Source organism: Coregonus clupeaformis, chromosome 35, assembly GCF_020615455.1.
Source record: "Coregonus clupeaformis isolate EN_2021a chromosome 35, ASM2061545v1, whole genome shotgun sequence".
NCBI lineage: Eukaryota > Metazoa > Chordata > Actinopteri > Salmoniformes > Salmonidae > Coregonus > Coregonus clupeaformis.
In genome coordinates, this window is record NC_059226.1 from 42,099,596 (window position 1) to 42,114,884 (window position 15,289).

The 15,289-nt window shown below is 46.3% G+C and overlaps 1 protein-coding gene across 1 annotated transcript in view; it reads left to right on the forward strand.

The window, feature by feature from the left end:
- The window catches only part of LOC121538006 (teneurin-2-like), a 29,531-nt gene that overhangs the window by 3,381 nt on the left and 10,861 nt on the right, over nt 1-15,289 (forward strand). Inside the window, exons 4-12 of the mRNA XM_045211124.1 lie at nt 1,230-1,250; nt 1,416-1,645; nt 3,879-4,033; nt 5,404-5,505; nt 5,704-5,877; nt 6,073-6,713; nt 7,494-7,669; nt 12,496-12,731; nt 13,086-13,382. Of these exons, the coding sequence (XP_045067059.1) occupies nt 1,230-1,250; nt 1,416-1,645; nt 3,879-4,033; nt 5,404-5,505; nt 5,704-5,877; nt 6,073-6,713; nt 7,494-7,669; nt 12,496-12,731; nt 13,086-13,382 (2,032 nt within the window). The remainder of the gene's footprint in view (nt 1-1,229; nt 1,251-1,415; nt 1,646-3,878; nt 4,034-5,403; nt 5,506-5,703; nt 5,878-6,072; nt 6,714-7,493; nt 7,670-12,495; nt 12,732-13,085; nt 13,383-15,289) is intronic.

Sequence of the window (15,289 nt, forward strand, 5' to 3'; positions counted from 1 at the left end):
CACACTACAGCTAGCTCTCTCACGCTCTGTCGTTCTGTTGTCCCCTCAGAAACACTACAGCTAGCTCTCTCTCTGTCTGTCGTTCTGTTGTCCCCTCAGAAACACTACAGCTAGCTCTCTCTCTGTCTGTCGTTCTGTTGTCCCCTCAGAAACACTACAGCTAGCTCTCTCTCTGTCTGTCATTCTGTTGTCCCCTCAGAAACACTACAGCTAGCTCTCTCTCTGTCTGTCGTTCTGTTGTCCCCTCAGACACACTACAGCTAGCTCTCTCACGCTCTGTCGTTCTGTTGTCCCCTCAGAAACACTACAGCTAGCTCTCTCTCTGTCTGTCGTTCTGTTGTCCCCTCAGAAACACTACAGCTAGCTCTCTCTCTGTCTGTCGTTCTGTTGTCCCCTCAGAAACACTACAGCTAGCTCTCTCTCTGTCTGTCGTTCTGTTGTCCCCTCAGAAACACTACAGCTAGCTCTCTCTCTGTCTGTCGTTCTGTTGTCCCCTCAGAAACACTACAGCTAGCTCTCTCTCTGTCTGTCGTTCTGTTGTCCCCTCAGAAACACTCACAGCTAGCTCTCTCTCTGTCTGTCGTTCTGTTGTCCCCTCAGACACACTACAGCTAGCTCTCTCTCTGTCTGTCGTTCTGTTGTCCCCTCAGAAACACTACAGCTAGCTCTCTCTCTGTCTGTCATTCTGTTGTCCCCTCAGACACACTACAGCTAGCTCTCTCTCTGTCTGTCGTTCTGTTGTCCCCTCAGAAACACTACAGCTAGCTCTCGCTCTGTCTGTCGTTCTGTTGTCCCCTCAGACACACTACAGCTAGCTCTCTCTCTGTCTGTCGTTCTGTTGTCCCCTCAGAAACACTACAGCTAGCTCTCTCTCTGTCTGTCGTTCTGTTGTCCCCTCAGAAACACTACAGCTAGCTCTCTCTCGCACTGTCGTTCTGTTGTCCCCTCAGAAACACTACAGCTAGCTCTCTCACGCTCTGTCGTTCTGTTGTCCCCTCAGAAACACTACAGCTAGCTCTCTCTCGCTCTGTCGTTCTGTTGTCCCCTCAGAAACACTACAGCTAGCTCTCTCTCTGTCTGTCGTTCTGTTGTCCCCTCAGAAACACTACAGCTAGCTCTCTCTCTGTCTGTCGTTCTGTTGTCCCTTCAGAAACACTACAGCTAGCTCTCTCTCACATTACATTAACATTTGTCCTGGGTTGTTTTTTCTGTCTTCTTATCCCTTGAAGGAACAAAGACTTCAGGCACAGGTAAGATGCTTCACTCCTCCATTAAATTAGAAATTCCAAGCTAAAAGTTAAATAGAAGCAGTAATTTAGAGTTACTTTAATCACAAAGATTGTTTTAATCTAAGTAGTTTTTCTTCAATTCAATTCAAATTCCAATAACTTTATTGTTCTCTCTCTGTCCCACAGTAACAACCCCACTCATAAGTACTTCCTGGCCATTGACCCGGTAACGGGAGCATTGTTTATCTCGGATACCAACTCACGGCGTATCTACCGTGTGCGCTCGCTGACGGGCGGGCAGCTTCTGTCGGACAACGCAGAGGTGGTTGCTGGGACGGGAGAGCAGTGTCTGCCCTTTGACGAGCGCTGTGGGGATGGAGGCAAAGCTACTGAGGCGACACTGATGAGCCCCAAAGGTGAGGAGCAGAGGAACACACACCCACACACAACACACACGCACACACACACACACAACACACACAAACACAACACACACACAACACACACACACAACATAAACACAAAGAGATCTTCCAAACCTTGAGGGCTAAGGCACGGACAGTACCCTCATGAGTTCCGAAGTGTACCTAGGACAGGGAAGGAAGGGACGTCTGTACTACACCAATGAGATGCTGGTATTAATAATATAATAATATGCCATTTAGCAGACGCTTTTATCCAAAGCGACTTACAGTCATGCGTGCATACATTTTTGTGTATGGGTGGTCCCGGGGATCGAACCCACTACCTTGGCGTAACAAGCGCCGTGCTCTACCAGCTGAGCTACAGAGGACCACAGTAGGATAATGATCTAGTAGGAGAAAGTAGTAGTGATATCTTTCCTTTTTGATATCAGAAGACTGATGAAGAAACTAATTGTCCGTCTAGTAGTGAAAGTAAAGCAGGGCAGAAGCAGAAGGAGGTTATAAACCAGATTACAGCTGAAGTTAGGATGATATCACGTGATGAAGCATGGATCAAAAAGAAGAACGCTTTGACACCAAACTGTCAAAGATGTCACCCTGTCACATTTCCTCAGTGTGTGTGTGTGTTGTGTCTGTGTGTGTTGTGCGTGTGTGTGTTTGTTGTGTGTGTGTTGTGTGTGTGTGTGTGTTTGTTGTGTGTGTGTTGTGTGTGTGTGTGTGTTTGTTGTGTGTGTGTTGTGTGTGTGTGTGTGTGTGTGTGTGTTTGTTGTGTGTGTGTTGTGTGTGTGTGTGTGTTTGTTGTGTGTGTGTTGTGTGTGTGTGTGTGCGCATCTCCTGTCAGACAGATACAAAGCCAGCCAGCACTTATCAGCCCTGTCAGTCCACTTTCTCTCTCCCTCTCTCTGTCTGTCTCTTTCTCTCTCTCTCAGCCCTCCAGCTCTTCTCTGTCACTGGCCTCTCTCTTTTTCTTTTCCTCCTCTCCTCCCCTGTGTGCTAGTACTTCTCTGTTCAAAGACACGCTGTTCCCCCTCTCCCTCTCTACTCCTCCATCCGTTCCATGGCATTGCTTCTATCCATCACTGCTATTCCTTTCTCTCTTTCCCCCAGCTCTCCTCTCATCCGCTCATCCTCTCTGCCTCCCTCCCTTATTCTCCTACCAAAGGTCCATCTGTCTGCCTGCCTGTTTATCTGTCTGCCTGCCTGTCCGCCTGCCTGTTTGTCTGTCTGTCTGTCTGTCTGTCTGTCAGTATGCCTGCCTGCCTGCCTGCCTGCCTGCCTGCCTGCCTGCCTGCCTGCCTGCCTGCCTGTCTGTCTGTCTGTCTGTCTGTCTGTCTGTCTGTCTGTCTGTCTGTCTGCCTGCCTGCCTGTACATCAGTCTGTCAGTCTGCCTGTCTGTCTGTCTGTCTGCCTGCCTGCCTGCCTGTACATCAGTCTGTACATCAGTCTGTCTGCATGTCTGTCTGTCTGCATGTCTGTCTGTCTGTCGGTGTGTCTGTCTGTCGGTGTGTCTGTGTGTCTGTGTGTACATCAGTCTGTCTGCATGTCTGCCTGTCTGTCGGTGTGTCTGTGTGTCTGTGTGTACATCAGTCTGTCTGTCTGCCTGTCTGTCTGTCTGTCTGTCGGTGTGTCTGTGTGTACATCAGTCTTTCTGGGAGAGTTATATTTATGGTGGTGTGTTTTCGAGAGCAGACACGACTGTCTGTCTATTTATCTGTCTGTCTGTCTGCCTGCTATAGACAGAGTGACACCACTGACACACAGCACAACTAATGGGTAAAATGGGGACAGGAGATAAGTGCATCATATCACTCTTCACTTTCCAAAGACTTTTGATCAACTTTTTGCTGGCAAACAGAAAGGTGAAACTGCAAGTACACAGACTAAAGTTACCTGTGAGGGACTTTGGAAAGTAATGCTACAAGGTCGACAAATGCTCCAAATTCTTTCCAAGGTCATCATCCTTAGATAACTTACTGATTACCAAGTTGGTGCATTTTATAACATAACATTTATTGGCCTAATGTATTTATTTTGCACCCATTTACGTATTAAGGTGAATTAAAACTTCCTCCTTCCCCCTCCCAGGTATTGCTGTGGATAACAATGTTCTCATGTAGTGTGTGTGTGTGTGTGTGTGTGTTTGTGTGTCTATGTGTGTGTGTGTGTGTGTGTGTGTGTGTGTGTGTGTGTGTGTGTGTGTGTGTGTGTGTGTGTGTTTCTCCAGGTATTGCTGTGGATAAGAATGGTCTGATGTATTTCGTGGATGCCACTATGATCCGTAAGGTTGACCAAAACGGGATCCTCTCCACTCTACTGGGCGCCAACGACCTGACCGCAGTACGACCACTCAGCTGTGACGCTAGCATGGACATCAGCCAGGTAGGGAGAGAGGGAGGAGGAGAGGGAGGGAGGAGGGAGGGAGGGGGGGAGGGAGGAGGAGAGGGGAGGGAGGGAGGAACTTGATTTTGTTGGAGCCAAAAATACATAAGTGTCCATTTCAATCAGTTTTGAACATTGAAAACTTGTTGAAAACAACCTGATCTGGTTTACATACAATCAACGCTTTGTTTTCGGTCTCCTGTAAAATTCTGAAAATACACTACATGGCCAAAAGATTTGCTTCCATTCAGCCACAAGCGCATTAGTGAGGTCGGGCGCTGATGTTGGGCAATTAGGCCTGGCTCGCAGTCGGCGTTCCAATTAATCCCAAAGGTGTTCGATGGGGTTGAGGTCAGGGCTCTGTGCAGGCCAGTCAAGTTCTTCCAAACCGATCTCGACAAACTATTTCTGTATCGACCTCACTTTGTGCACGGGGGCATTGTCATGCTGAAACAGGAAAGGGCCTTCCCCAAACTGTTTCCACAAAGTTGGAAGCATAGAATCGTCTAGAATGTAATTGTATGCTGTAGCGTTAAGATTTCCCTTCACTGGAACTAAGGGGCCTAGCCCGAACCATGAAAAACAGCCCCAGACCATTATTCCTCCTCCATCAAACTTTACAGTTGGCACTATGCATTTGGGCAGGTAGCATTCTCCTGGCATCCGCCAAACCCAGATTCGTCCATCGGACTGCCAGATGGTGAAGCGTGATTCATCACTCTAGAGAACGTGTTTCCATTGCTCCAGAGTCCAATGGCGCGAGCTTTACACCACTCCAGCCAACGCTTGGCATTATGCATGGTGATCTTAGGCTTGTGTGCGGCTGCTCGGCCATGGAAACCCATTTCATGAAGCTCCCGACGAACAGTTATTGTGCTGACGTTGCTTCCAGAGGCAGTTTGGAACTCGGTAGTGAGTGTTGCAACCGAGGACAGACGATTTTTACGCTCTACACGCTTCAGCACTCGGCGGTCCAGTTCTGTGAGCTTGTGTGGCCTACCACTTCGCAGCTGAGCCATTGTTGCTCCTAGATGTTTCTACTTCACAATAACAGCACTTACAGTTGACCGGGGCAGCTCTAGCAGGGCAGAAATTTGACGAACTGACCTGTTGGAAAGGTGGCATCCTATGACGATGCCACGTTGAAAGTCACTGAGCTCTTCACTCTTCTGTAAGGCCATTCTACTGCCAATGTTTGTCTATGGAGATTGCATGGCTGTGTGCTCGATTTTATACACCTGTCAGCAACGGGTGTGGCTGAAATAGCTAAATCCACTAATTTGAAAGGGTGTCCACATACTTTTGTATTGTGTATTAGTTATGCCCCTTTGGTGATCAATCCTGGATTTTTTTGTTCTTGTGTTTATCAGGTGCGTCTGGAGTGGCCTACAGACCTGGCAGTAAACCCCATGGATAACTCTCTGTACGTACTGGAGAACAACGTCATCCTGCGCATCACTGAGAACCACCAAGTGAGCTTTGCTTCCATATGAATTATCACCATATAAGCAGTTATTGCGATTAAGCAACTATCGTAATATGAAAAGTTATCATGATATAATCAGTTATTGCGATACGAGCGGTTATCATGATATAAACGATATCATGATGCTATTATCATATATGTATTATTATATTATATGTATCTTAAATAACATTATCACCCCCAGGTGAGCATCATAGCAGGGCGGCCCATGCATTGTCAGGTTCCAGGTATAGACTACAGCCTGAGTAAGCTTGCCATCCACGCTGCGTTGGAGAGTGCTACAGCCATCGCCCTGTCTCACACCGGAGTTCTCTACATCGCTGAGACAGACGAGAAGAAAATCAACCGCGTCAGACAGGTACGACAACACGTTTGTTTTGAAACATAAAAAAAGTAACTTCACCTTACTGCATTGTTGGGTTTAGAGCTTGCAAGAAATGCATTTCACTGTACTTGTGCACATGACATTAAAACTTGAAACTGAACTTTTCTGTCCTCCATCTCTATTCTAAAACCTTCTGTCTTTCTTTCTCCCCTTCCCCCTCTAACTCAGGTGTCCACTAACGGCGAGATGTCTCTGCTGGCCGGCGCCGCGTCGGACTGCGACTGCAAAAATGATGTCAACTGCAACTGTTTCTACGGTGACGACGGCTACGCGCCCGACTCCGGCCTCAACTCCCCCGCCTCGCTCGCAGTCTCACCCGACGGAACGCTTTTCATCGCCGATCTTAACAACATACGCATCAGAGCCGTACGAGCCAACCGGCCCAGCCCGTCAGCCCCGGGGGCGGGATCAGGATCGATGATGGGACAATACGAAGTTGCTTCACCACGGGAACAGGAGCTCTACGTGTTCAATGGTGACGGTCAACATCTACAGACCGTGAGTCTGATCACTGGAGAACCGTTATATAACTTTACCTACGGGCCGGACAGAGAGCTAGCCACGGTGGTGGACAACTGCAACAACACTGTCAGGGTGAGAAGGGACGGTCTGGGCCAGGGAGGGAGTTCTGGCCTCCTCAGACTGGTGTTACTGCCAGAGAACCAGGTGGTGACCCTGGGTCTGGACCCTGCTGGGGGGTTGAGGAGTGTCTCAGCCCAGGGACAGGAGGTGGCCCTACTGGGGTACTCTGGGAGTACAGGACTACTGGCCACCAAGGCTGACGAGACCGGATGGACCACCTTCTACCAGTGAGTGGGATGTGGGGTGTTTTTATGCATCTGTTGAAGCGAACACTTCAGCGGCACTCAGGGACTCATATTAGCTGCATTGCCTGGAACACACCTACTGTAGCTAGGATTTGTTCACAGCCCACTGCTGCCCCCTGGAGTTAACTTCTGTCATTGCACCCTGGAGTTTGCGCTTCAGTCAGAGCTCACAGAACTGATAGAAGTTAGAGGTCCATAGAGGTTTGCTTTGGTCACTGCACACACACACACTCACACACACACTTTCTGCTGTTCTGAGATCTGCCATGTTAAGAGGAATCCGCAGAGACCAGCTATTCCCAGCGCTCCTCTGTAACAGTAAGCTGTGAGAGGAGAGGAGAGGAGAGGAGAGGAGAGGAGAGGAGAGGAGAGGAGAGGAGAGGAGAGGAGAGGAGAGGAGGAGGGAGAGGAGAGGAGAGGAGAGGAGAGGAGAGGAGAGGGAGAGGAGAGGAGGAGAGGAGAGGAGAGGAGGGTTCCTGGCCTGTGACAGAAACATATGGCACTCTGACATACTGGCATATTCCATTCTTTCTTCTATCTACACCAAAGAGGAAAATCACAATTTCTCAGCGCTCATTTTGAAATATTCTAGTTGTCCCTATTTCTCTTGTTTGTATGCTTCAATGAAGGCCATCAAAGACTGAAAGGACTACAAATGACAACACTGAAATCACATTGATTAAAGACTATTTCATCACTAGTTGTCACTATCTTCCCAGGTGGGACAGTGAGAAGTAACCTCTATATGTCTCTCTCCTCCAGGTATGACAGTGAAGGTCGTCTGACCAATGTAACCTATCCTACTGGCATGGTGACAAGTCTGCACCGGGAGATAGAACGCTCCATCAACATTGACATAGAGAGCTCCAGCAGAGACGATGACGTCACTGTTATCACCAACCTGTCCTCTGTAGAGGCCTCATACACCGTGGTACAAGGTGGGACATACACACACCCCACAGTGCAAGGGACACACACACACACAAATACACACACACACACACACCATGGTTCAAAGTGGGATACAGCATATTAGTATCAATACCACAGTCAAGCTGTAACTACGTTCAAATTAGACTGCAGACTTCTGTGTTATTAAATCAGCAGTGTCTCAGAGTATTAATGGTTGTCTATCTATACAGAGCTCCAACCCAGGGGTAGTAATGGGAGAAAAGTAGTTGATCTAGTGGGAACAGCAAGAGTTATCTAAGGCATCTGTCTCTGTGTGTGTCTCTCTCTGTGTGTGTGTGTGTGTGTGTGTGTGTTTGTGTCTTTGTGTGTCTTTGTGTGTCTCTGTGTGTGTCTATCCAGGGCCGGTCCTGGCCGTTCTGCCAGGCAAAAAAATTGCCGCCCCTACAAGAATAGTCCCAGTAAGCAAAATGATGTTGAAAAGATGGCTAAAATACATATTTTTCCAGACGTTGAAGCTAGGTCCAATTTAGGGTCTGAATGAAAGGTGAAAATAATTGGTTCAGATTTGGTCAGGACCGCCTTGATTTCCACGTCCATGGACGTTGTTTTTTGATCATAGACGACTATGTTTGGTTCAGATTTTGTCCGGTCTGGACCATCCTTGATTTGGCCCAAACATAGACTTCTAAAAATGACATATTTTCAACTTTTATTCAGAACAGAAAATTAACCTGATTTCATCGTCTGGAAAATATGTTTTTTCAACGCCCGGAAAATATTTATTTTCAACATCGGGATAATACCTATTTTCAACTTTCATTCAGAACCCAAAATGAACCTGATTTCAACGTCCGGAAAATACGTCTTTTCACTTTTCATTCAAAAAACAACGTCCATGGATGTGGAAATCAAGGCGGTCCGGATTGCACCCAAAAAAGAATTCCAGTCCAGACAGGACCAAAAAAAGACGTCCAAAAGGAGTCAGCGTCGGTCCGTGCTTACTGAGGTATAGCCTAGAGCAGGGATGGGCAACTCCAGTCCTCGAGGGCCGGAATGGTATCAGGCCCACCGCTTTATTAGTCCTGATTCCTGTGACTAATCAATTAGTCTATTTGAGCTCTGAATATCAGCTAGGTAATAGACAGTGGGTAGCAGTAGTGTAAAAACAAATGGGGGATCAGTGTAAATAGTCTGGGTGGCCATTTGATTAATTGTTCAGCAGTCTTATGGCTTGGGGGTAGAAGCTGTTAAGGAGCCTTTTGGTCCTAGACTTGGTGCTCCGGTACTGCTTGTCGTGCGGTAGCAGAGAGAAGAGTCTATGACTTGGGTGACTGGAGTCTTTGACAATTTTTGGGGCTTTTCTCTGACACCGCCTAGTATATAGGTCCTGGATGGCAGGAAGCTTGGCCCCAGTGATGTACTGGGCCATATGCACTACCCTCTGTAGTAACATTTACATTTTAGTCATTTAGCAGACGCTCTTATCCAGAGCGACTTACAGTTAGTGAGTGCATACATTATTTTTTTTCATACTGGCCCCCCGTATGCTCTACATCCCTGCCCTACCCTGGACCAATTGTGCGCCGCCCCATGGGTCTTCGGGCGCAGCCGGCTAAGACAGAGTCTGGATTCGAACCAGGATCTCTAGTGGCACAGCTAGCACTGCGATGCAATGCCTTAGACCACTGCGCCACTCGGGAGGTTACCATACCAGGCGGTGATGCAACCGGTCAGGATCTTTTCAGTCTCCTGAGGGGGAAAAGGTGTTGTCGTGCCCTCTTCACGACTGTCTTGGTGTGTTTGGACCATGATAGTTTGTTGGTGATGTGGACACCAAGGAACTTGAAACTCTCGACCCACTCCACTACAGCCCCGTCGATGTTAATGGGGGCCTGCTCAGCCCGCCTTTTCCTGTAGTCCACAATCAGCTCCTTTGTCTTGCTCAGATTGAGGGAGAGGTTGTTGTCCTAGCACCACACTGCCAGGTCTCTGACCTCCTCCCTATAGGCTGTCTTATCGTTGTCGGTGATCAGGCCTACCACTGTTGTGTCGTCAGCAAACTTAATTTTTTTAAACCTAAAAGACGTGTTGTTGCCTACCCTTACCACCTGTAGGCAGCCCGTCATGAAGTCCAAGATCCAGTTGCAGAGGGAGGTGTTTAGTCCCAGGGTCCTTAGCTTAGTGATGAGCTTTGTGGGCACTATGGTGTTGAACGCTGAGCTGTAGTCAATTAACAGCATTCTTACATAGGTGTTCCTTTTGTCCAGGTGGGAAAGGGCAGTGTGGAGTGCGATTGAGATTGCGTCATCTGTGGATCTGTTGGGGTGATATGCGAATTGGAGTGGGTCTAGGGTATCCGGGATGATGCTGTTGATGTGAGCCATGACCAGCTTTTCAAAGCACTTCATGGCTACCGACGTGAGTGCTACGGGGCGGTATTCATTTAGGCAGGTTACCTTCGCTTCCTTGGGCACAGGGACTATGGTGGTCTGCTTGAAACATGTAGGTATTACAGACTCGGTCAGGGAGAGGTTTAAAATGTCAGTGAAGAAACTTGCCAGTTGGTCCGCGTATGCTTTGAGTACACGTCCTGGTAATCCGTCTGGTCCCGCAGCTTTGTGAATGTTGACCTGTTTAAAGGTCTTGCTCACATCGGCTACCGAGAGCGTTATCACACAGTCGTCTGGAACAGCTGGTGCTCTCATGCATGCTTCAGTGTTGCTTGCCTCGAAGCGAGCATAAAAGGCATTTAGCTCGTCTGGTAGGCTCGCGTCACTGGACAGCACGCGGCTGGGTTTCCCTTTGTAGTCCGTAATAGTTTTCAAGCCCTGCCACATCTGACGAGCGTCAGAGCCGGTATAGTAGGATACAATCTTAATCCTGTATTGACGCTTTGCCTGTTTGATGGTTCGTCAGAGGGGGATTTCTTATAAGCGTCCGGATTAGTGTCCCGCTCCTTGAAAGCGGCAGCTCTAGCCTTTAGCTCAATGCGGATGTTGCCTGTAATCTATGGATTCTGGTTGAGATATGTACGTACGGTCACTGTGGGGACGACGTCGTCGATGCACTTATTGATGAAGCGGGTGACTGAGGTGGTATACTCCTCAATGCCATTGGATGAATCCCGGAACATATTCCAGTCTGTGCTAGCAAAACAGTCCTGCACCGCGTCATCTGACCACTTCCGTATTGAGTCACTGGTACTTCCTGCTTTTCAGTTTTTTCTTGTAAGCAGGAATCAGGAGGATAGACTTATGGTCAGATTTGCCAAATGGAGGGCGAAGGAGAGCTTTGTATGCGTCTCTGTGTGTGGACTATAGGTGGCCTAGATTTTGTTCCCTCTGGTTATTTGATTGGAGAAACCTGCATGATGTAAAAAGTGTCTGTCTCATTACATTGTCATACATTTTATCTCCAGCCTGTAGGTTACAGAAAAGGCCACATAATCTTTCTACCATTATGCTATATCTGCTACATAATTTATGTCAGTGGTGGAAAAAGTACCCAATTGTCATACTTGAGTAAAAGTAAAGATACCTTAATAGAAAATGAGTCAAGTAAAAGTGAAAGTCACCCAGTAAAAGTTTAAAAGTATTGGGTTTTAAATATATTTAAGTATCAAAAGTAAATGTAATTGCTAAAATATACTTAAGTATCAAAAGTAAAAGTGAAAGTATAAATAATTTCTAATTCCTTATATTAAACAAACCAGACAACATCATTTTCTTGTTTTTCTCATTTACAGATAGCCAGGGGCACACTCCAACACTTACACATCATTTACAAATTAAGTGTTTGTGTTTAGTGAGTCCGCCAGATCAGGGGCACTAGGGATGACCAGGGATGTTCTCTTGATAAGTGTGTGAATTGGACCCTTGTCCTGTCCTGCTAAGCATTTAAAATGTAACGAGTGTCACGGAAAATGTATGGAGTAAAATGTACATTATTTTCTTTAGGAATGTAGTGAAGTAAAAGTAAAAGTAGTCCAAAACTATAAATAGTAAAGTAAAGTACTCATCTCTCTCTCTACCTCCCTCTCAACTATATCTCTGTCTCTCTCTCTCCGTTTTTATCACAAATACATTTTTCCGATAGAGAGAGGGTAGTCTACTGCAGAGTCGACAGAAAGCCATCTCTGTGTGTTTGAAGTGTAAAATGCTGCCTGGAGGTTTATAACAACTTGGCTCTATGGATTACTGCCGTTTATGGTGGTGGAGGCTCAAAGGCGCTATGTGTGTATGTGTGTGTGTGTTTGCGTGCAAGCATGCGTGTGTGATCCCCTGCCTTTTTTTAATGAAATAAAAGAGTCTTCCGCTGCGTCGGCCGGACAGACACTGTTATCTTATCTTCAATCACGTCGTTGTTATCACGCTGCTGCTCTTTGTGCCTCTGATAGAGGAATCTAACAAGAAGAACGGACCCTCAATCACCCTGTGGCTTTCCAGAGGCTACGCCACATCAGACACTGTTTTGTTTTGTGTATATGTTTGTGGGTGTTTGAGTGGGGGATAAAAAATATGAAATGACAGAGTGCCAGATTATTCATTTAGCAAGCTTGCAAGCTGTTCTATAAACCAGACGCACATTTACTTTCATTATTGTTCACTCTGAGTGTGGAGTTTGCTGATCAGAAACGATACTGACAAGTTGCCAAACAAATCATACGACAAATTGTTCGTTTTTTTGTTCAGGGAAGGAGTTCTGCTTGTGAAGGGCAGCGTAAATCCATTTCAATTTAATCTGAGACTTTATCTTGAATCAGCATATAAACATAACACAGGAAGATGCCAGTAGAGGAGCCAACTCATATGATAACTCCCTTCTCTCTCCTTGTCCCTATCGCCCCCTACAGACCAGGTGAGGAACAGCTACCAGCTGTGTAACAACGGCACCCTGCGGGTGATGTATGCCAACGGGATGGGCATCAGCTTCCACACTGAGCCCCACATCCTGGCCGGGTCGGTCAGTCCTACTATCGGCCGTAGGAACATAACACTACCCACAGACAACGGACTCAACTCCATCGAGTGGCGGCTCCGCAAGGAACAGACCAAGGGGAAGGTCACTGTGTTTGGCAGGAAGCTGAGGGTGAGCTGAGATGACCTCACTTCCTTTCTGTGTGTCATTTAGCCATTAGAGATGACATCACTTACTCTGTCTAGAGAGATGATATCACTGACTATGTGTAAAGATGACATCACTTACTCTGTCTACAGAGATGACATCACTGACTGTGTAAAGATGACATCACTTACTCTGCCTACAGAGATGACATCACTTTCTCTGTGTGTAGAGATGACATCACTGACTCTGCCTACAGAGATGACATCACTTCCTTTCTGTGTGTCATTTAGCCATTAGAGATGACATCACTGACTATGTGTAAAGATGACATCACTTACTCTGCCTACAGAGATGACATCACTCTCTATCTTCCTCCAGGCACATGGTCGTAACCTCCTCTCCATCGACTTCGACCGCAACACTCGGACGGAGAAGATCTACGACGACCACCGCAAGTTCACGCTCCGCATCATGTACGACGCGCAGGGCCGGCCCGCCATGTGGTTGCCTAGCAGCAGCCTGGCAGTAGTGAATGTGTCATACTCGACCACGGGTCAGCTGGTGGGGCTGCAGAGGGGCAGTATGAGCGAGAGGACAGAGTTTGACCCTCAGGGACGTATTCTGTCACGGTCGTTCATAGACGGCAAGGTGTGGAGCTACAGCTACCTGGATAAGGTGAGGACATAGCACTGTCTGTTACTGTTACTGTTACTGTTACCGTTACCGTTACTGCTACTGTTACTGGTACTGTTACTGTTACTGGTACTGGTACTGTTACTGCTACTGTTACTGTTACTGTTACTGGTACTGGTACTGGTACTGGTACTGGTACTGGTATTACTACTGTTACTGTTACTGGTACTACTACTGTTACTGTTACTGTTACTACTACTGCTACTGGTACTGTCACTTTTACTGTTACTGGTACTGGTACTGTTACTACTACTGTTACTGTTACTGTTACTGTTACTGGTACTGGTACTGTTACTGTTACTGTTACTGTTACTGTTACTGTTACTGTTACTGGTACTGTTACTGTTACTGCTACTGGTACTGTTACTACTACTGCTACTGGTACTGTAACTTCTACTCTTACTGCTACTGGTACTGTTACTGCTACTGGTACTGGTACTGTTACTACTACTGGTACTGTAACTTCTACTGTTACTGCTACTGGTACTGTTACTGTTACTACTACTGCTACTAGTACTGTTACAGCTACTGTTACTAGTACTGGTACTGCTACTGTAACTGGTACTGTTACTGCTACTGTTACTGGTACTACTACTGTTACTGTTACTGGTACTGCTACTGCTACTGTTACTGGTATTACTACTGTTACTGTTACTGGTACTACTACTGTTACTGTTACTGTTACTACTACTGCTACTGGTACTGTCACTTTTACTGTTACTGGTACTGGTACTGTTACTACTACTGTTACTGGTACTGGTACTGGTACTACTACTGATACTGGTATTGTTACTGTTACTGGTACTGTTACTGATGCTGTTACTGTTACTGGTACTGGTACTGTTACTACTACTGGTACTGGTACTACTACTGTTACTGGTACTGCTACTGTTACTGGTACTGTCACTGCTACTGTTACTGGTACTACTACTGTTACTGTTACTGTTACTACTACTGGTACTGGAACTGGTACTGGTACTACTACTGTTACTGGTACTATTACTGTTACTGTTACTGGTACTAATACTTTTACTGTTACTGGTACTGGTACTGTTACTACTACTGTTGCTGCTACTGCTACTGGTACTGGTACTGGTACTGGTACTACTACTGTTACTGATACTATTACTGTTACTGTTACTGGTACTGGTACTACTACTGCTACTGGTATTGTTACTGTTACTGTTACTGGTACTGTTACTGATGCTGTTACTGTTACTGGTACTGGTACTGGTACTGCTACTGGTACTACTACTGTTACTGGTACTATTACTGTTACTGTTACTGGTACTGGTACTACTACTGCTACTGGTATTGTTACTGTTACTGTTACTGCTACTGTTACTGGTACTGTTACTGATGCTGTTACTGTTACTGTTACTGGTACTAATACTGTTACTGTTACTGGTACTGGTACTGCTACTGGTACTACTACTGTTACTGGTACTATTACTGTTACTGTTACTGGTACTGTTACTACTACTGTTACTGTTACTGGTACTACTACTGCTACTGGTATTGTTACTGTTACTGTTACTGGTACTGTTACTGATGCTGTTACTGTTACTGGTACTGGTACTGTTACTACTACTGTTACTGTTACTGTTACTGTTACTGGTACTGCTACTGGTACTACTACTGTTACTGTTACTGTTACTGTTACTGTTACTGGTACTGCTACTGGTACTACTACTGTTACTGGTACTATTACTGTTAATGTTACTGGTACAGGTAATACTACTGCTACTGGTATTGTTACTGTTACTGGTACTGTTACTGATGCTGTTACTGTTACTGTTACTGGTACTATTACTGTTACTGTTACTGGTACTGGTACTACTACTGCTACTGGTATTGTTACTGTTACTGGTACTGTTACTGATGCTGTT